A 22066-nucleotide genomic window follows, 5' to 3' on the forward strand; every position below is an offset into this window, starting at 1 on the left:
CAAGGGAAATGCTCATTGTTTTGAAGGTTTTTGCAATATAAACTGTGAAGAATTGTTTTCATCAGTAAGTGGGTAACAGTGAACACTGGAGGAACTCAGCCGGTCTCACAATGTCCATAGGGGTAAATATATATTACCTGGATCACCGTTTAGGTCCTGAACCCTACCCAACCTCTACCATCTTCGTCCCCCTTGCCTCCTTTCACAGTTCTGCCTCTCTCCGTTTCCTCTGTCTCCTTTTGCAGAGCCAAAAACAATTACATTTAATTAAAATTTTTAATTTAAAAAATTTTTTAAAATGGTAACAAGCCGTTTCAGCCCACAAGTCCGTGCTGCCCAATTTACCCCCAGTTAACCTACACCCCCGGTTCATTTCAAACAGTGGGAGGAAACCAGAGCCCCCGGGGAAAAACCCACGCAGACACGGGGAGAACGTACAAATTCCTTGCAGATAGCATGGGATTCGAACCCCTGTCCCGATCACTGGCGCTGTAAAAGCATTGCACTAACCGCTATGCCAACGATGCACCTTTCCTCTTATCATATCGAATTAACAGTCTGTTGGTCTGGACTCCTCTCCCTCCCATTCTTCCCCCTTTCTCTCCCAGTCTTTATTCAGACTCCTGTCTGTTTTCTTTCTTATACCTTGAAGAAGGGCTCAGATCCAAAACAGTGGTAAATTACCTTTACGTCCTGTGAACACTGGGAGACCGGCTGAGTTCCTCCAGCGTTTATTGTGGGATTTTTTTTTTTTTAAAAACTACAATCACACCATCTGCAGACTTTTGTGTTTTGCTCGGTTTAAATTTAGAGTCATCATTAATCGAATTAAAAAGAAGTTAAGATGTGTTTACATGGAAGGCTGTTAGAACTTGTCGTAAAACAAATATTTATCATATAATTTTGGGGAGGAATATAAGCAAACCATTTATGTAAAGAACCGAAAAGGGACTAAGTTGGTGCCTTTTCTGACCCTTTTATTGTGGCATTTAAATTTTAGACATACAACAGGGTAACAGGCCCTTTCAGCCCACGAGCCCATGCTGCCCAATTGACCTACAACCTCCCCCCCCACGGTACATTTTGAATGGTGGGAGGAAACAGGAGCAGAGGAAACCCACACAGACACGGAGAGAAAGTACAAGCTCCTTCCAAACACCACCAGATTCAATCCCGGGTCGATGGCGCTGCAATAGCATTGCACTAACTGTTACGCTAACCACGCAAAAGTCATAGTCAAATGCGGCAAATATCATCAACAAACACAGGAAGCGGTCTATAGGTTTACACTTCAGACAGTGATACAAGCATTCTCTCAGCAGGAATGGCCTGTTTCCACAGGCTCAGTAAAAGCTGGGTTTTCTGTGAGTAACTTTGTTTCGAGAGCTAGAACATTTCACTGCAAATGAACTTTATGTGTGCACTGCTGTTGATGCCAAGAAAAGAAATTTGGGGTGAACTAAACACCTGCCAAACAACACGGAGACAAGCTTCTCAATATGTGCTCGTCGTTTCGAAATGTATGCAAATTTGCTCTTTTTGGGTTTTACAGAAGGCAAAGAAACTGGATGAATAAATTTCAAGCCTATCTTGTAGTTCATAAACTGAGTTTTATAGAAAGGGCAAATTTCTCCGAAGTGTGAAGCGATTGTGGTCTGAAGTAAAAAGGTTCTCATTCAGTTGTTCACCCATAACAGTACAACAACAATCAAATTGGCCAAGGGACTACATTGTTCCCTTGTTTGGGAATATTTTATAATCCTTCTATTCAACTTGCATCTCCCTTATATCAAATCCTATATAGTGAATATATAGAAACCCCTAATAATTTGTCGCCGAGAAGCCAAACCACAATAATTCAGTAAAAAATGCCACAGAAATGCTGGAGGAACTCAGTCGGTCTTGTAGCATCCATAGGAGGTAAAGCTATATTAATGACGTTTCGGGCCTGAGCACTTATTCAAGGTAGAAACAAAGAACAGGAAAGCATCTGAATAAAGACTGAAGAATGCAGGGGGAGGAGTCCAGACCAACAGACAAATGGCGTTAAGCGGGTATGATCAAAGGAAAGGTGAAAATAGATTTTGGCTCCATGAAAGGAGATAAAGAGAAAAGGGAAGTGAGAAAGAGAGAGTCAGAGGTGGGGGAAAGGCACAGGAAGAAGAAGAAAGGAGAGGAGATGTAATGGAAGCCAAATAAGTCAATATTAAGGCCATCTAGTTGGAGGGTGCCCAGACGGAAGACACGATGTTGTTCCTCCAATTTTCAGGTGGTCTCAGTCTGTCAGCAAGGGAATGGGATGGGAAATTGAAATGGGTGGCCTCTATGAGACCCACGCTATTGTGGCAGACAGAACCAAGGTGCTCATCAAAGCGAGCTCCTAGTCTCTTCAATGTAGAGGAGACCACAAGAGGAAGACAGGATGCAGTAGACCCCTGCAGATTCACGAGTGAAAATGTGGCTTCTCATGGAAGGACTATTTGGGGCCCCAAATGGTGGTGAAGGAGGAGGTGTGGATGCATCTCCTGTGGGCACAGGACTCGGTGCCAGGTTTTGCAGATGGTCTCAATCTGGCAGCTCTTTTGCTGGTGACCTGGCGATGAATCATCCTCAGTTTTCTTCACAATGGGTCTTACTCAGTAAAAGGAAAGAGAGTCACCACATGGTGAAATGTGTGACTGGCACATCAACATATTGCCTTTAGAAATGTAACCCATAAAGAGGTAACCCTCAGTTGCCTTTATCAGTTTGAGATTCTTACCTTGAGTCCAGGAATATGAGTTTGAGATCTAGACTTGCTCTGAACATGAACATGTTGCTATGAAGTTTGATTTCAGTGATAGCGCTGGGTGGCAATGAGTGTCCGACTGCCACCAGCCCCACAATCTGGAAACAGCCATCATAGAGAGTCACGTCAAATACATACTGGCGGATTTTCAAATATCCACTGCAATGGATAACCTAAAGAGAAGGAAAATTTGATAAGTATGAATAAGGTTTATAGATGGATAGAATAATCTAATTTTAAAAATGAATCCATGTCTTTCAAAAGACTCCAGTTGGCACCACGATTAAATATTACTTAATTGCACACGTTTGTTATAAAATGAATATTTTTAACAGAAATTTACTAAAGGAAGGCCAGTCAGGGATGATAAGGTGGAAGGAAGGCAATGTAGTGTGCCTGCCATTCATGTCTCATTGATCTGCAGTGGAGATGGATGAACTCCAGGAACACAAGTACCTCTTTATTACCACAGTCAAATCAATCAAGATAATCAGTAGAAATTAAAATGAAAAAAAATTAAAATGGAGAAAATGCATGCTAAAATAATCATTCACTTTTTCTGTTGAATAACTGAGCCAAGTCTTTATGCAGGTGTTTGAGATTTAGCATGCGATTAGAGGTTTCTTGGATAAACACAGATGAATGATTGAATATCTGTTGAATGATGGTTCCTAAGCTCCTGGCATCAGAAACTTCATGTCAAGGAGAGTAGCTCAACAGGTATCGATAATGTAGAAGTACAGTGATAAATAGATACTTCAGTTTTCCCATGACAACACAACTAAATTCTCAATTATTTTCCTGAAAGTTAGGTTAGTTCCAAATTTGGCCAAACTCTCAAAAATGTCTCAACGTGCAGTGGACTTTGAAGGACTTCTCTGAACAGTTATCATTGTTATTTGCATAAAACAGTTTGCATAATCTATGGAAAACATAGACTTGTTAGCTGAAAGGCGTCAAGTTGTTAGCGTGGTTAAGATTTTTGCAACAGACCAAATTTTAAATGAAATTATCTTAGAATGTTCTCCCTTCTTAGCAAATGTAAACCAGCCACCGATTTGCATCCTTCCTGTTTCATGTAACCTCACTCAACACCATCTTCTTCCTCACTCCTCTTGGACATCACTTCCACGCGACTTTTTTCAAATTCATATTTATCATCCTGTATTAATTTGTTGTGCATTATTTTAAAGAATGGAAAACTCTTGTTATCTCCACAATTTTGTTTATTTGTTTGAACTTGCCTCACTAATTCCTGAATTGCCTGCTCTGTACATCCTGTCTGACTGATTTTTCCAGGTCTCACTTTTCAGCTTTGGTTGGAATGCAGACATCAGAAACACCTGAAAGGACACTGCTACATGAGAATAATCCAATAAAATATAAAAACTCCACTGTAAGAGTGTGGTGAATCGACTGCCAGCCTACTGCAGGGGGCGATCTCTGTACCTGCAGGAAGGCCACCTAAGAAGCTGACCCCACCTGAATCAGCCGACCTAAATATAAACCTGAGCTTTCCCCTCCTGAGCCAGTCAAACAGGAAGCTACCAAGGCTTGAACTGGTGTTCAGACTTTTACTGGAATAAAGCCTGTTGTACAGTCTTTTGAGTTTTGTGCTTGCTTGCTGTTACCTCACCGCACCACACAGAGAGAGAGTCCAGGCACATAACACACGATGTGGTATGGGAACAGTTCAAGTTGGCAGATAATCTCTATCATTGCCCAACTGTATTTGTTGGAGCTGCCATTTAATCAAATCACAGAAATGCTGGAAGAACTCAGCTGGTCCATAGGAGGTGAAGGTATATTACCAACGTTCAGGCCTGAGCCCTTCCTTAATCAAAAATCCATGTGTTCTCCATTGATTAATGCACTTCCTATTTCAGAGTTGAGTCAAGGAGATAAGCAAGGGAAGCAGATTTGATTCCTGACTTTGGTTGAGTTAACTGATCCAAGGTGAAATTACACTTCAGTTGGTATCTGTAATGAAAACTTTGATTGCATAGAGAGAAAGCTTCCTAAACTTTCAATTATTGAATGGCATTGGAAAGCAATACATCAGTGTTCATGTCACTCTCTCATTGAGTCCCTTGTGAATCAGATTCAGGCTGGGTCAGTATTTGGAAGGGAGACCACCAGATCTAATGAGCTTGCCAGCATGGAAAGCAAGCTGAAGATAGAATACATTAAGGAACCTAGTCACATGACATTTCACATGCTGGAGACATTTTAGCATTCAGTGACATCTATTGTGTGGTCATATTGTTGTGGCACATAGAGTGGAGCTTTGGAATACTGACAATCAGACAAATCTTGAAATCCTACAATATTCAAGATTACTTTATTGTCATGTAATATTACATGAAATTGCATCTGCCTGCTCTAAGGCTGACAAAGAGTCACCATTAGTGTTGCCTGGCACACCTTATATGAAGAGAGAAAGAGAAGAAAACGAGAGTCGCTTCAGAGATAGAGCATCTGTGGATTAGTGCTTCCGCAGCATCTGGTGCTGCACAGACTCCTGTTCGATCCATGGGCAACCCGAGCTCCAGATCCAAACCTCAGTGCCTGAGACCCTTCAGGAGGCCTTCTTGCCCTCTTGAATCCTGGCTCTGATCCCTGATTCCCACAAGCCAGTCTCCAGCAGCCCGTGCGGATTCCCTGACCGCAAGTAGCCTGCAGCCTGTGCAAGTCCCCCAGCCGCTGAGGACCTTGCTGATCCGCCACTGCGGTCGCCATCCCGTAAGGTTGTCTCCTTTGCAACTCCTTCTCAGCGGGGTGCTCTCCGCATTTATGGTGCCTGGTCCACTGTTCCCTGAACTCTACAACCCCTCATGGTTGCTGCCGAGTACAGACATCACCATCTTGGCCCTAGATCCCATGGTTGCAGGATTTAAAAATAAAACACCATTGGCTCCCTGAACAGGCCATTTAAAGCCCGTACAGAGTTGTCAGCATTAGGACCGGGCAGTTGAACCCTTGAGACCAGCGTTATATCTCCACTCTCCCAGGACCACACCTGTATCAGCACAGCTGTTACAGCAGTGCCACCATTTTGTTTTTGCACTTATAACGTACACTGTTGCTTTGCGTACTGCAGTTACCCTTTACTTCCTATAATTGCACTCGACTCTAGCATCTGCGGACTTCCTTGTTTAACTTCATGCTATCACTGAAATTCACATTCAAGGCTACATGCACTATGTAATGATTTCCAAACCAGTAATAAACAAGGGAGGTAATTTTGATTTTTGGTAAAATGACTAAAACAATATCATCCCAGTGCATTCCACTGTTCTTTCTATCAATTTAAATTCTGCGGCTGCCAGTATTTGAATTTGGATCTCTGGTCTTTGAACCACTACACCACCACCACCACCTTGTGTACTGTATTCCACCACTCTTTGATATTGTCAAATAATTGAAGATTGAGTCAAAATCAAAAGTTGCAGGTTAATCAAGTGCTAACTTCTATTAACCCAGATGAGATCTGCCTCTGGAGAAGTATGTAGCAAAGCAGCTTTGTTAAATATTGGTACCAAGGCCATTAACGTGAGAAAAATGGTGAAACCAAACGCATGCAACAACCTTCCCTGCATGAAGCTGATTTGATTACTCATGAGGGATCAAGCCATTGCTGGAGGAAGACTTTTCTGATTTTTACCCTTTTTACCGAAGAAGAATGTCCTGACTAGAACATCGCTGGGAACAGCATAAACTCTCTGTCATCAATGTAGTTGGGCAGCTCATTTGACTGGAGGAGCTTCTCAGACCACACCAAGAAACTTACTTTCCCACTGAACCTTCAGAGTAACGAATTAATTGCTAATTATGTTTACAGTCATATGAATTCATCAGAAAAAGAAATTAAATTTACTGAATATTGTGGTTGATTTGTATTGGGGCCAATCATTTGCCTGAACAAAGTCCTTGGTTTAGGAATTCTTCCCCTAATCTCTCTGCAGCTGTGAGGACATTCCCTAAAACCCAGCTATGACCAAAACTGCCCAATAAGTGTAGAGGAACAGTGCAAATTGTTTTAGGTGCCGGAGTTCTCCAAAAATGGAGACAAGGAGGCTTCGTGAGACTTGGCCTTGGTGGCCACCATGTTGTATTTGATGTTGTATAATTGACAGTGAACTGTAGGACCATGAAGTAGGATGACCAGTCGGGGAAGGAGAAGGTATGTCCAGAATAGAAAATAGTGCTCGGTCTTGGGGGGGGGGGGGGGGGGTGGCACAGCAACAGGCTTTTGCGTTTCCCTGGTGTTGGCACTGGCAGAGCGGTTTCAGCTGCGTGGAGGATTATGGGTAGTGAAGACACCCATGGATCCCGCATTGAGCCACAGCTGCTGCCCTGAGCAGGCCAGAGAGGTCCAGCGCGGCCCCCATGAGGTGCCAGAGCATCGCTCCAGCAGCACTGCACCCTTGAATAAATGGCTCACAGATAAAATTTTCTGTCAGTGAAGCATCATGACCTTTTTTTTTAATTAATGGGACTTTATAAAGTTTTAGAAGCTTGAAACGATTGCACAGTGAATGTGGTGTTAATAAAAAGGGAAATTCCTTGAAATATGTTTTCATCCCAGTGTCCTCGAGAAAGAATGCTATGTCATCATCTTAATTAAGCAGCAGTGGGGTAGCTCCCAAAGGAAGAATCAAGTGATTATAGACTGGACCACTGTATTTTTATATATTACTTGTGTGTCACCTCTCCATCTTGTAATTTATATTTTCTTACCTTGTAACCACCACAAGTCAACCCCGCATTTCTTTTGGCCAGAACACATTTCATGCGCAGAAAGAAGGAACGATCAATTTCATATTCTGGAAAGGAACAGCAAACAATATTATCCAAGGAGTTTTAGAAATTAATAACTCATGGCATGCTTTTGCACAAGAGCCACAGGACTGTTGCAATCCGATAAAAAAGTCTATTTTATTATGTTATTTATTACTGTTTGATCTCCTGATACGGATAATGCTGTTTGGGCAGATTTATGGCCCACATTTACCCAAAGAAGTAGTGATGGACTGGTTTATTGATGAAATGCAAAAACAAAAGGGATTTTCTTGCATGATATGGGCTGAATTGGTCAAAAGTTACATTTTTAGTGTATATTATTCTAAGCATTCATCATATACATATCCCTTGGCATTGTAAGGCTGACCACGAGTATTGCAGGCTCTGGGAAGCAGCAGTCCGGCGCAGAGCACCAGAAAGGGGGAGAACAAGCCTCATTGAGAAAGGGAAGCAAAGGAGATGACCCTACACAACAGTGACTATGGCAGCTGGCCAGCGAGGGGCTCAGCAGTGGTAAGGTCTACACAGGCTGCAGGCGATTTGAGATCAGAGGATTCGCATCAGGCAGCGGCTGTTGGAGACTGGTTCATTGGAACCAGGTATCGGAACTGGGATTTGAGAGGGCAGTGATGGCAAGAAGAGTTCCCGAAGGTCTTCAGACGCTGAAGGCTTCTTGATCGTATTGGAAGTTTGGATCTGGAGGTTGCTTTGCCAATGGTTTGAACTGGAGTCTGTGCGCTGCAGAGGTCACGGGAGCATTGGAGGCAAATCGCCAGACACTCGGTATCTCTGAAGGGACTCTCTTTAGCTATTCTTTCTCCTATTATCAGGGGCACTGGCCAAAGCTCATGATGTCTTTTTGCTTGTCTTACGGGCAGACAAAAATGGAAGTATATCATGTTTATGACATGTTTAATGTATTATTACATGACAATAAAAGAAACATTTGAACCTTTTGAAAGTAATGGGATCCAGCTGTTCTATGTTCCTATAAATGGATGTATAGCTTTTTATATGAAATATGAAAACCCCAATAAAATAATGCAGAATTGAGGAGTCCAACAACCTTAATGTGCAATTGTGAAGTGTGGGGAAATGCTGCATCCTGGAGTATTATTTGGGAAAGAACTGAGGCATCAAGAAAAATGTTACTTTTGAATTGTCATAGTAAACTGTGGAAGAAGTTAAAAAAAAGGTCCGATAGCTCTCTCCCTAAAGACTAATGAGGTGCATCTGGAAGAAAAACAATGAAAATTATGGCTGTGTTTTTAGGGAATAAGGTGCCATTTAAATGAATTTTACAAAGGAACGTACCATGACCACAGACATAATTCTTTTTCAAGAACTTTGTCTATGAGGTGATGAAAGACACTGAAATAATTGCTAAAGTACTTTTTATTCAAAAGCAAGGTTGGAGAGTCTAAAACTAGAAGATACAGGTTTAAGATGAGAGGGGAGAAAGTACCATGAGATCTGAGAGGCAACTTTTTCACACCAAGCTGTAGGGGACATGCTGCCAGAGGAGATGGTAGAGGGAGATACAATTACAATGTTGAAAAGATTTTTTGGAGAGATGCTTAGGTAGGAAATGAATAGAGTCTAGGGCATGGATATATTCAGGAGAATGAGGGTAGCCTAGATAGCCACCATGGACAACTTGGACTGAAGGCCTGTTCACGACCATGGGACTCTATTTTAACACTTCCTCGCAGGAAATCAGAACTAAATTTCTCTTCCAAGAATCTCAAGCTAATTGATTCCATTCATTCTCAGGATTTTTCAAGTGACTCCCACATCGATCCTTTTCTAAACTAGGGATTAGAGACTTTGAATACCTCACCAAAATAGTGCAATACTCTTAAGCGCCAGTGAGCTGGGTTCTAATTTGGAACTGTCCGTTAGGTCTGTGCATTCTCCCAGTGTCTGCATGGGTTTTTCCTGGGTGCTCTGGTTTCATCCCACCCATCAAAACATACAGGGTTTTAGATTAACTGGGCTCACGTGCCAGAAGGGCCTGTTACCGTGCTGTATGTCTAATTTAATTTAGTATCTGTAGAATGATGTTAATCCCAATGGTGTATTTTATTCATTGACTTTAGGATTTTGTTTGTCTACCAAACAGTACTTTTGGGTTTCGGCTGCATGGAGCTGATAGTGACTGAACAATTGGCAAAGATTATCTTAATGAAACCATTGTGCTAAAATGCCAATAAGATGAGAACCAAAAAAAAAACACAAGGGTTCTGGCCTGAAAGGTTGGCTGCCTTTTACTTCCTAATGGATGCTACAAGACCCGCTGTTTACTCCTGCACTTTTGTGTAGGGTTCTAGACCCCAGCAGCTGCAGGCTTTCTTGTTTACCACAATCTGGACTTCCTCAGTTTTGTGTTTTCTGTGCAATACTCTGTATGCTTCAGTGATCATAGACTTAGAGCCATTGAATCACATCTGTGCTCCTGATTTTGCTTTCTGAGATAATTTTCTGGCAGCAACATTGATTCACATTTTTCATAGGAAATGCCTAACAAGCCAATATATAAACATGCACATAATTGATGTTCCTGGATAAGTCCAATAGATTGTTGGGAAGCCTTAGTTTTTTTTTAAAAAAAGGAACTCTGCATACTCTTTCAAACATCTTGCATGAATGATCAGTAATGGATGCCAGATATAATGTTAATTTGTGCATTAGCGAGTTATTTTTTTCTTGATTCATTCTGGGATTGTTGAAGTTCTATCAATAAAGACATTTCTCCACCTCTGCACGTATGGTTAGATCATAAGGATGGGCAGAGATACACAAAAGGGCAGCTGAATGGTCTGCTGATCTATACATTCGATGGGTAGCCTATCCCCTACCCCAAATAAGCTATATTCTGATGAGTGTTATATGAAGGTACAACAACAAAACCTTCAGGATGCTGCAAATATAAATCCAGCACAAAAATACTCAGATCAGGCAGCATCTGAGCTGCTGAGGCAGAAACTGCGTTTTCCATTTTTTTTTTAAATTTCTAAAATCTATATAATTTTAAAGAAGGGTTACATTTGCTCCCTGAGGGCTGACTGACTGGGTCGGAGGTTTGGTTCTGGAGCTCGGGTTGCCGGTGGTTTGAACTGAAGGTTGAGGAGGCTGCGGGAGCACTGGAGGCGAATCCACGACTCCAGGAGGACTCTCCTTTGCTCCTCTCTCTTACTGTAAAGGGTGCTGGGCATTTTCTGCTGATGGCAAAACTTTGTCTGCCTTACAGCAGATTAAAGTTAATTGCGTGCAATATTACATCTGTTTTATTACATGACAATAAAGGAAACTTTTATCTTGAATTTTGATCTGTCAGGCATTCCAATATTTTCTGCCATTCATTTCCTATGAATTTGGAGCCCAGTGACATTCTGTATTACATAAATATTGGCAAGATGCATTTTCTTTCTCGGATGCTTGGCACCAACCTGGAGCGAGCTCTTCACCCTATTTGTTCTGCTGGGGGCAGGAGACAAACTGTTTTTTTGTGACCTGTGCCTTGCTGTGCTCTTTATCTGAGAGTTACCCATAGTGATTAATGGGTCCAAACCTAACCTTAAACTGAGGGCTTCCAGAGTGGACCTTGGTCCTCTCTTTAAAAAGATATTGTTTGAACTGACCCTACGGGTTTGCTGGTTGTCTTTGTCCAAAATCTTGGAAAGTTTGTTTTTTGATGTTTCATTAATGCCTGCTTTAGATTTAGATCTATGATGTGGTTTTTAGACACTTTTATTCAATGTCTCTTGATTCTTGAATGAAGTAAGTTTTGCATCAGCCTGTGGTGATTGACGTGTGGTGCCAGCAGAAGTTTTCAATTGGATGTACACTGCCATATCGAAGCAACAGTTTTTAAATGCGATGAGATGGAGCAGGTGTCACTAGTTCTGCCCAGTTCTAAAGGAGGCCGTGTTTGTTCATTTGAACGCTGATTGATTCTAATGGGCACTGAGAAATTGAGAAGAAACAGGTGCCGGTGATGGAAGCACTCAGCAATCACATGTGGAAACCGTCTCCTGGCATCTTTCTGTTTAGACTCCAGTTGGAGTTTTGTTATTCCAGTCACCGGTGCAACTCAGCCCAAATATCTCAAGTCCAGCTCTTGCAAGAATCACCACTCACCCCCACCACACCTTTTGTCTGAAGTGGCAAAATTAAAGAAAATCATTGGGTCACTGGGATAAAATTCTAAAGGCGGCCTGAACTGGTTGCTGAGTTGAAGGAACAGTGTGCCAAGTCCCTCCCCCAGCAGAGCAGTAGGTTAAAAATATGACAGAATATTTTTTTTTAAACTTTATATCTAACAAAAACGGTATGTAATAGGAAAGTTTTGAAGTGATTTCCGTGATCAGCAGCATTAAATACACCCAAAAGTGTTGAGGAAGCAAAATCTTTGTTGCTCAGTATAACCTCCTCTCACATGGATCAATGGAGTCAGAACTCATTTTTGAATGTATGAATATTCACTGTCCACATCCTGCACCCGATGATTAAAGCAGGAACGAAATTGGTTCTGGAAGAGAGGCAACACATTTTGAAGAGTATCCCATCTGTCTTGGACTCGTTCAGTACAGTTCAGAATAGTGTTAAGGTATGATCCAGCCTTGTGTGACATCATTCTGCTCTTTGTAATTAATCTCTTCGTGGTTAAAAACCACAATTTGCACGCCACCATAAAGCATGCAGGATAAAAATGAATTTCTGCGAACCGATAAATTGAGGAAGGATGTTCAACAATTCCTCACATTGGACGGAATTCAAAGGATTTTGTAAGTGAAATGAAGCTAATTCTGCTCCCTGCATTTCTTTTGGGGTTAATGGTGTGCCTTATGCCTCATCTGGAAGAGGACCATAGTGATTCGGGGAATAACACCAGCCAATTTTATCTGTGTATATAACCATGTGTGGAATGGTGGATGTCATTGGAAAGGCATTTGTGGTTGTCTGTTAATGCAAAACGCACATTAGATGATGTACTGAAGGGTATTATAACCATCTCCATGGTGGCAGCAGTATCCACCTTTCAAGCTTGTCATAACACTTTGTGAAATAGTACAGTAATCAACTTTCATCTGCCAATGTGAATTTTGGGATGTGGAACATCAAGATATTCATGGATGTTCCCAACAGCAACATCGCTGAACATTGCTCTGCTTTCATAGCTCAGGAACTCAAATATTTAACATTAAGATCTCTCTCCTGAGTGAGACACCACAAGCATGAAATGGTCAATTCAAAGAACAAAGTAGTTGTTCTGGTCAGCATATAGAAAGGATGTGATAACACCTTCCCACGTGTTATTACATCCTTCCTACATGCTGACCAGAACAGCCCACACTACTCCAGCTGAAGTCGGACCAAGTTGGAGTAGAACATCCCCACTTCGTCCCAGCTACTGAAGCCCCTTTCATGTTATCTACCTGTGTTGCCACCTTCAAGGATCTGTGGATTTACACTCCAAGATCATTCTGTTCCTCAATACTTCTCAAGATCTAACTATTCACAGTGTGTATCTTATTCTTGCTGATGTTCCCAAAATGCTTCACCTCACATTTGTCTGGATTAAACGCCATCTTCCATTTCTCAGCAACACAGATGCAAGGAGTCAAGGGTCTCAATGCCACCCCAAATGTCCCTTCCCCACTTGGCTAGAGATTCCCAGGAATCAGTGGGGATGTTGCATTTCTTCAGGGGAAGGCTGCAGACCATGTAGTAGTCTTCCCATGACTGACCAGGAGAGAGAGAGAGAGAGAGAGAGAGAGAACTTCGAGAGTCAAATGAATGATGTGATTAATTCAACATAACTGGTTAAGTGTAACTTCAATGCTGGGACTGTTGGACATCAGTTCAAAGATGCATTTGGAGGATTTTGCTGAAATAATGTCTGTGGGATTTTTCCAGAGCATTGAGATGCCTGCTGTTGGTAATCCACTTCTCAAAGGCAGACTTGTGCCAGCTCCAAGGTCTTGATCTTCAAATACTCCTTTCCTCAATTAACCAAAGATTATGCTGATGGGAACCAATTCACAATGATCAGCAATGTTAACGTGCCAACCCTAAACTTTTCATGTGAAACCAAGGAAGTCTTCTGCTCTCAATGTGTTCAAACGCCATTCCTTTAGCAGTCTCTGCTGGTCATAGGAATGTTTATCTAAAGTGGCCTGGATTTTTTTTTTGGTTTATGTCACACATTTCACTGAGAGAGTAGCATCTCGATTAACCCCCACTCAAAGAAGAAGAGATTCAAGAATCAGACTCGTCTTGTTTATATCACACTTTTCACTGATAGAGTAGCATCTCGATTAACCCCCACTCAAAGAGATTCAAGAATCAGACTATGCTTGTTTATATCACACTTTTCACTGAGAGAGTAGCATCTCGATTAACCCTCACCCAAAGAAGAGATTCAAGAATCAGACTAGCCTTGTTTATATCACACTTTTCACTGAGAGAGTAGCATCTCAATTAACCTTCACCCAAAGAAGAAGAGATTCAAGAATCAGACTATGCTTGTTTATATCACACTTTTCACTGAGAGAGTAGCATCTCGATTAACCCTCACCCAAAGAAGAAGAGATTCAAGAGTCAGACTAGACTTTTGAAGCAGTGGGCGAAAGCAAACCCATCCTTTGAGAGCATTTCCAGCTTGTCACTTGGAGTTGGACTGGCAGAGGTGTGAGAAAGTTGGTCACAGACTATTCTGGGCCACAAGGAGCAGAAAAGTGTAAAAAAGCAACAATGAATGGTTGTGAACACCACGATTGGAATCTGCTGGAAGATCCCAAGAACTTATTGGGATCTGTGGATGCTGAAAGCCTGAAGCAACATACAAATTGCTGGAGGAACTTGGCAGGTCAGTGTACATCCATGGAAGGCAAGAGACAATCTAAAGTTTTCCCAAGAGCCTTACTGACAACTAAAAGAAAAAAAAGGTGAATGAAAGAGAACTGGAGTGAAATATCTTTCCCATCAGCTGTCACACCCAAGTCGTTTCATTGCATGCATTTGTTTGAACAGTGACTGCAGGGGACAAGAGGCAGTGATGGCATCACCTCTGGAACCCATCAATGTCTCAACCCAGAGCATTAGTGGTTTTCATTGATGCTGCATTAAATCTGGCCCACCTCTGGGAGTCATTTACATTAATTCTCACCAAATGATCTCATCTGCACCTCAGTAAAAATGGGCAAAAGAAAAGTAAGCTAAATATTAGACTGCCAATTCCCAAAATGTTTCAGAATTAAAACCAAAATCTGGCAAATGCGACATATGTCAACTTCTTCTTGTAGTGATTTTAACCAAACAATGTGGTTGTCTTTTTCAATTCTGTTTTATTTTTCTTTGCACCATTAATTTTCCAACTTTTCCTATCTTAGGAGTGTCCCTGTTTAGAGAAAATTGGCATTCCCACATCCTAACTGCATTTGCCACAGGCATCAATGAGGAAGCGTGCAGAAGGGAGATAGATCAACTAGTTGAGTGGTGTCACAAGAACAACCTTACAGTCAACGCTAGCAAAACCAAGGAGCTGATTGTGGATTTCAGGAGGGGGGCATGAACCAGTCCTTATTGAGGGGTCAGCAGTGAAAAGGGTTAAAAACTTCAAGTTCCTGCAGGTCAACATCTCTGAAAATTGGTCCTGGAGGCCTTCGTGTTGATGAAATCATGAAGCAGGCTCATCTGTACCTCGTGAAGAGTTTGAGGAGATTTGGTATGTCACCAAAGACTCTTGAAAATTTCTACAGGTGCACTGACTGGTTACTTCACTGTCTGGAGGTGTAAATGCACAGGACAAGAAAAAAAGTACAGAGAGTTGTGAACTCGGCCAGCACCATCATGGGCACCAGTCTTCACTCCATCGAGGAGATCTATAAGAGGCGCTGTCTTAAGAAAGCAGCTTCCATCCTCAAGGACCCCACCACCTTGGTAATGACATCTTCACACTACTACCTTTGGAAAGGATATACAGGAGCCTGAAGATGAGCATCCAGTGACACAAGGACAACTTCTTCCCCCTCTACCATCAGATTTCTGAATGGACAATGAACCACAAACTCTACCTCATTTTATCCTATTTTCTTGCACTAGTTATTTATTTTGATATGCAATCTATAGCAATATTTTGCTCGGTGTTGTTGCTGTAAAACAATGAATTTCATGACATATTCATGACATTAAATTCTGATTCTGATTCAGTAATCAGGTGACAACCGTGGCTGGAAGTCAGTCCATTCAAGTCTTGGCTTTAGCATTTTGGGAAGATGTTATTGGTAGATTTCTGTTGGATGTAATATTTCTCTTAAATGACTTCATTCTAATGAAGTGGTATAACAGAGTGATCTGGGAATACAAGGAAGTCAATCAGTGGCAGACATTGAAAGGCCTTTACAATCTGCAGATTCAACGCTAAGATCAAGAATTCATTCAGGCATCAGATCAAGTGCAGAAAACTTTCCAACAATATGTCCTGGTTTCTCTGACGTACCTCCTCTGGTTAATGACCCCACACAAAGGTCATTAAGAAAGGAAAATAGAGTTGGGACAGGGAGTAGAGAAGAACTTTAGAATCGCTGCATGCATCTTTCAGAACACAGTGGTGTTTGGTGTCAACTAGTGTTAAGCCATACTAGATTGTAGCACACATTTCATAAAACTTGGTAAAGATCATATTTCAACAGAAGAGACAATGATTTTTTTAAAATTTGATGTACAGCTTGATAACAGGCCCTTCTGGCCCACCCCCAATTACACCAAATGAACCTACAACCCCCGTATGTTTTGAAGGGTGGGAGGAAACCAGAGGACCTGGAGGAAACCCACAGATACAGGGAGAATGTACAAACTCCTTTCAGACTGTCCCATTCTCTTAGTCTGGGCAGAACTCACACCCAACCCCAAGAATTCAAAGAATGGACCCTCTCGCTGAAGTACACGATATGAATGCACACTGATTTTGTCCCTCACTATAACTACTTTTTAAACTGTGCATCTCTTGTGTTTTAAAAAAGATACAAATTTCTCAGCTTTGCAAATGACTGAAATATAGAACATAACTGCAAAAGATTTGCAATTGTAACCTATTTTAAACAGTAGCATAACTAAACTAGCAATCTGGGGTCCTGGGTATGTCTAAATTTTAATGCAACATCTGGTAAATATGAATTCAGTTAATTAAAACTGAAAATAAAATCAGACATGTACATGTGGGTTATTGTGAAACTCGTATGGTTTATTAATGTCATTTGGGGAAGAAAATCTTCCCTCTTTACATTGCAGGATTGAAATGTGACTCTTGGCCTGAAGAACTTGGTTAATTCTTAACTTTTGAAATGACTTAGAAAGTCAGGTTGATAGGTATAGCTCACCACCATCTTTATGAGATTAATCAGGGATTGGCTTTGAATGTTGCCTTCATCACAGGCATCTACATCCCAGGAAGGAATATAAAATGGATCTTGTTAATCTTTCACTGAGTCCCAGAACCCTTCATCGCTGATTCTTTGGAGTAAATTTTGTTCAATTCTCAAAACACCTTGCCCATTTGTGACACAGACAAAAATCAGACAGATAATGGTGATCTGTGGTTAAGCAAATTATCTTGTCCTGATCATTAAAAAGAACGGTTATCGCAAGACCTTTGATAGCATTAATCCAAAACCCTTCAGGGAAAATGATCATGGAAATTGACCAGCAAGGGACTCAGCGGCTGAAGGATCCTAGCAGGCTGTAAGCTGTGGCCGATTTTCAGTCAAAGGACTCACAGGCTGCTGGTGACTGGCTCATGGGACCAGGTATTGGAACCGGGATTCGAGAGGGTGCTGATGGCAAGAGCAGCTCCCAAAGGGCCTCAGGCGCCGATAGCTTCCTGATCGTATCGCAGATTTGGGGGTTCTGGAGCTTGGGCTGCCAATGGATTATATATGAGGCTGCAGGGAGGCTGTGGGAGCCCTGTAGGCAAATCCACGGACACTCAGTGGCTCTGAAAGGGAGTTTCTTTTGCGTCTCTTTCTCTTGTTGGATTGCTGGGCATTGCTAATGGCGACTCTTTTTTTTGCCTTTATGACAGAGAAAAGTTGAAGTATATTACATTTTTTGCATTATTACATGACAACAAAAGGAACCTTGATCCTTGAGCACTTATGGAACAGCAAATCAGAAAAGGTAATAATTAAAGGTAATAATTCTCTTTGTGCTACACTGGAGTGTCTGCCTGAGGGGGACTTTAAGTCACAACATTCTGACTCAGAATCAAGAATCCAACTGATTAACAATTAAGACATCTTAAAGGAAATAAAGAGAATTGCTCATCCTTTAGTGAAAGGGAGCTTTCCGGTATCACAGGAAAACCCTCCTCACCATCGAGAACATTCACAGGGAACGCTGCCGTCGGACAGCAGCACCCATTGTCAAGGATCCACATCACCCAGCACACACACTGTTCTCTCTGCTGCCATCAGGAAAGAGGTCTAGGTGCCACAAGACTCACACCACCAGGTTCAGGAACAACTGCTACCCCTCCACCATCAGACTCTTCAACGACAAACTCAATCAGGGAATCATTTAGGGACTCTTGCACTTTGAGTTTTTTCTTCTCTGTATCACAGTCAATTTGTTTACATTTTTTTGTTTATATGTGTACGTTGGATACAGTTTTTAAAAATCTACCAATAAGTGATAATTCTGCCTTGCCTGCAGGAAAAAGAATCTCAAGGTTGTACGTGATGTTATGTATGTACTCTGACAATAATTCTGAATTCTGAAATCTGAAAATAATCAATATTCAACATGCAAACTCTGAAAAAGTTTTAAGAGATGACAAAAGAGAAAAGTAGAGTGTTATCTCAGTCAGCAACATTTTTTTAAAAAAGTTCAACTTTGTTGTAGTTACGAAAATGTCTTGGATAAATTGGCCTGAGTTATGTTAGTAATGAAACACTCTATTGAACCCTACCTTGTTCAGGCTGTTGATAGATTTTAATTAGCTGTAGTTTACAGGGAATGTCATGCAGTTGGTACCTTGCAGTAGGTGAGGATGGAGAGGTTGATGAGCTGTGAGGACTGCAGTCATCTCATCGTGATCAGAGGGGTGAATATACTCATAAATACTGTTCCCAGTTAGCTCCACCTGGTAAAGGAAAACACAGAGCTTTCTAAAACATACAAATACATAATTTGCGATGTTGACGACATAATTTATTCATCTGTAAGGTAAAACTCGGAGATCGAATGGTTAAAAATTGGTCATACAACTTACCTGGCCTCAAATTGACCTCATTGTAACCTGTCATCAAGAAGTTTATCGAGATTTGGCAGGGAACTCCCTGTACTCCATGATCTGCCTCAACCCAAACTGCACAGGAGCATCCCTACTGCAGTCATTCAGTAGTTTGAATTGCCAAATCCATCATCAGGTGACAATGATATAGTGCAGCTGGTAGAGACACCGTTTCTCAATGCCAGAGAACTAGTCCTGGCCTCGGGTACTGTCTGTATGAAGTTAGCACATTCTCCCGGTGTTGGCGTGGATTTCCTCTAGGTCCTCCAGTTTAGTCCCACATCCCAACGACGTGCAGGTTTGTAGGAGAGTTGGCCACTGAAAAATTGCCCCTAGTGCATTGTTCAGTGTTGGAAGAGTTGAGAATTGTAAAGAATGAAAATTGGGATTAATGTAGGATTAATATGAGCTGATGGTTGACATTCAGTAAGTGGGTAGTAAGTCTGTACTGTTATTTCTCTTTGATTCTACATTCTTTCTCTGTGAAACTGCTAAAGTAGCAAACGTTCTGTAATCTGGATGAACGTTCTTGGGTTATCATTCACATGCAACACTCACCCTCTTACAAATTATTGAGCAAAAAAATCTAGGCCAATAATCCAAAGTGTTACAAAAATTGGTTTAGATGAGACATTGAACTTATTGAATTGAATGTAAAAGCCACAGATGCTGTTTTGAAGAAACCAATGAGTTATCCTTAGTCAGTCAATACTTCAACCTCAGTTCATGGTTCTGTGGATCACCATCTCATTGCTGTTTGTGGGAACTCGCTTTGCACAAATTGGCTGCCATGTTTCCTACATTAGAACAATGAACGCATTTTAGAGAGATATTTTCCTGGTTATAAGGAACTTTGAGTTCTGATAGGGTTATGAAAATACCGGCTTTGTTTTTTGAATGGAGGAATAACAAATGAACTTCATAAAACATTTAAGAACCCTTAACAATTCTCTGTCAGTTAAAAGGTAAAAATGCCTTTCAAGGAGCCATGCATGACTGCGTTTAACATTTTACTGTAGTTCAACAGGTGGTTAAACAACAGCTTGGTATATAATACAACAAACTGATTGCAGCAGAGAGCTGGGGTATAGATTCTCAACATTAGTTAGAAATGTTGCATTTCGACTCTGCTCAATTCTGATAGGTTACTTCAATGTAATCTGGATTATGGAGACCACATTGTGACAAATCCAAATTTATTCGTGAAACATAACTTGCATGTTAATCTTTTTCTTCCAGATGAATGAGACGTTCAAAGCATTATTTTTTTTTTTTACGGAAGTGGCAGCAAATTTCAACCTTGTTTTCAAGAGCAAAATCTCAAATGAATAGCATTCTTCGCTTTATATTTTAGAATTGTAATTTTTATGATTTCTGGAGGATACTTTTCACCGTCTATTATTTATGTAGTAACATGCACAATGTCTCTTTTCTGGAGGCTGCACATACATTTCCTTCATTGATTAATGAAATAACACTCCTTCCAAAGCCTAGAGCACTTTTCGGTCTAAGGCCCACCCGGCTTCCAACCGTGGCCCACTAGTGGCATTGACTGAGCAATATTTTCAAGTCAAAGGCAGCTCTGTAAGAAACACATCTTTATCTAATTTAAAGTATTTTATTTAACATTTTTAAAGACCCACACGGAAGCACGCCTTGGCCCACCAGTGGGCCTTGGCCCACTTATTGAGAACTGCCTCAGATCGAGTTCCTGTGTACAGTAAATGCATTTTGAGAGGTATAATTGGTTCTGCCTTAGAATGTGCACATACCCAGTTAATAGTGAAGTTGACAGAACTAATGAACTGACCAGAAATGTTTTTATCATTTATTACCTCACCCACCGTTAATACCTCCTTCTGGTGCCCTCCTCTACTTTCAACCAGGGTGGTGCTCCAATTAATGAATTTCGACCATTTGCTGAAATATCAATGACTATGCAGACAGTAAAAGATATTTAGCTTCCTGCCACTTAATTAATTAATGAATGATATGAATCTCCATGTCAATTTATCTTGATTTGCTCCACAATTCCTCCATATTCTTACCCAAATATCAGTAGTTTGAATGCCCCAGCTGTCCTGGCAATCAGATTCCTGAATAATCAATGAACCATAGGCATTGCCTTACATTTGTGCCCCATCATTTATCTTTTTTTGTAGTAATGTGGTAAGATGGTTATAATATGAATGTTCGCACTGTGACGCAGCCGCAAAACACCGAATTTCACGACTTGTTCATGGCAATAAATTCTGATTCTGAACTTGGAGTGAGTGGCCTCCTATCGTTGGTGTGACTGGTGCTCGACAATTTTTGCAACCCTCTCAATTTGTATTGACCATGAAAATGGTGTAAACACAGAAAATGAAAGAAATACTCAGTAGGTCAGGCAGCATATGTGGAGAGATAAATAGATTTTTAAAAAATCATGTTGTTGACTTTTAAAAAAAAAAACAGCCAAATATTTTATTTCAGCATCTGTCATTTTTGCTTTTCAATAGAAATGTTGATGACTTCTAATGAAAGGTTGTCAACCTGAAATAGTGCCAGTGTTTGTCTCTCTCTGCAGGTGCTGATTGGCCCTTTGAGTGTTTCTGGAATATTCTTCTTTCACCCCCCCCCCCCAATTTCAGATTTTCAGTGATTACAATGGAGTCAAATTCCTAAGGAGCATGATGAAGGGCCACGGACATGATACACTCCCTACAAATGCTGGCTGCCACATGATCATGCAACGTGGATCCACGGTACTCTGAATAGAACCACAAAACACTACAGGACAGAAAACAGACCATTCAGCCCTTCTAATCTGTGCCAAACCATCATTCCACTAGTCCCACTGATCTGCACCCATTCCATAACCCTCCAGACCTCTCCCATCCACATTTACCACATCGGGTGGCAGCTTGTTCTACACTCCCACCACTGTGTGAAGAAGTTCCTCTTAATATTCCTCCTAAACCTTTCCCCTTTCACCCTAAAGCCATGTCCTCTCAGATTTCTCTCTCCTCATGTAAATGGAGAGAGCCTGCTCACATTTACTCTGTCTATATCCCTCAATTTTGTAAACTTCGATCAAATCTCCCCTCATTCTTCTACACTCCAAGGAATAAAGTCCTAACCTGTTTAATCTTTCCCTGTAACTCAACTCCTGAATACTTCTAGCATAGAACATTACAGCA

General features: G+C 41.2%; 1 protein-coding gene across 1 annotated transcript in view; it reads right to left on the bottom strand.

The window, feature by feature from the left end:
* Positions 1-22066, bottom strand: part of sim2 (SIM bHLH transcription factor 2) — a 72291-nt gene that overhangs the window by 14640 nt on the left and 35585 nt on the right. The window contains exons 4-6 of the mRNA XM_069892351.1: positions 18626-18734; positions 7529-7614; positions 2762-2961 (exon numbers count right to left, since the gene is read on the bottom strand). Coding sequence (XP_069748452.1) covers positions 2762-2961; positions 7529-7614; positions 18626-18734 — 395 coding nt within the window. The remainder of the gene's footprint in view (positions 1-2761; positions 2962-7528; positions 7615-18625; positions 18735-22066) is intronic.

This window comes from Narcine bancroftii, chromosome 7 (genome assembly GCF_036971445.1).
Source record: "Narcine bancroftii isolate sNarBan1 chromosome 7, sNarBan1.hap1, whole genome shotgun sequence".
Lineage (NCBI taxonomy): Eukaryota > Metazoa > Chordata > Chondrichthyes > Torpediniformes > Narcinidae > Narcine > Narcine bancroftii.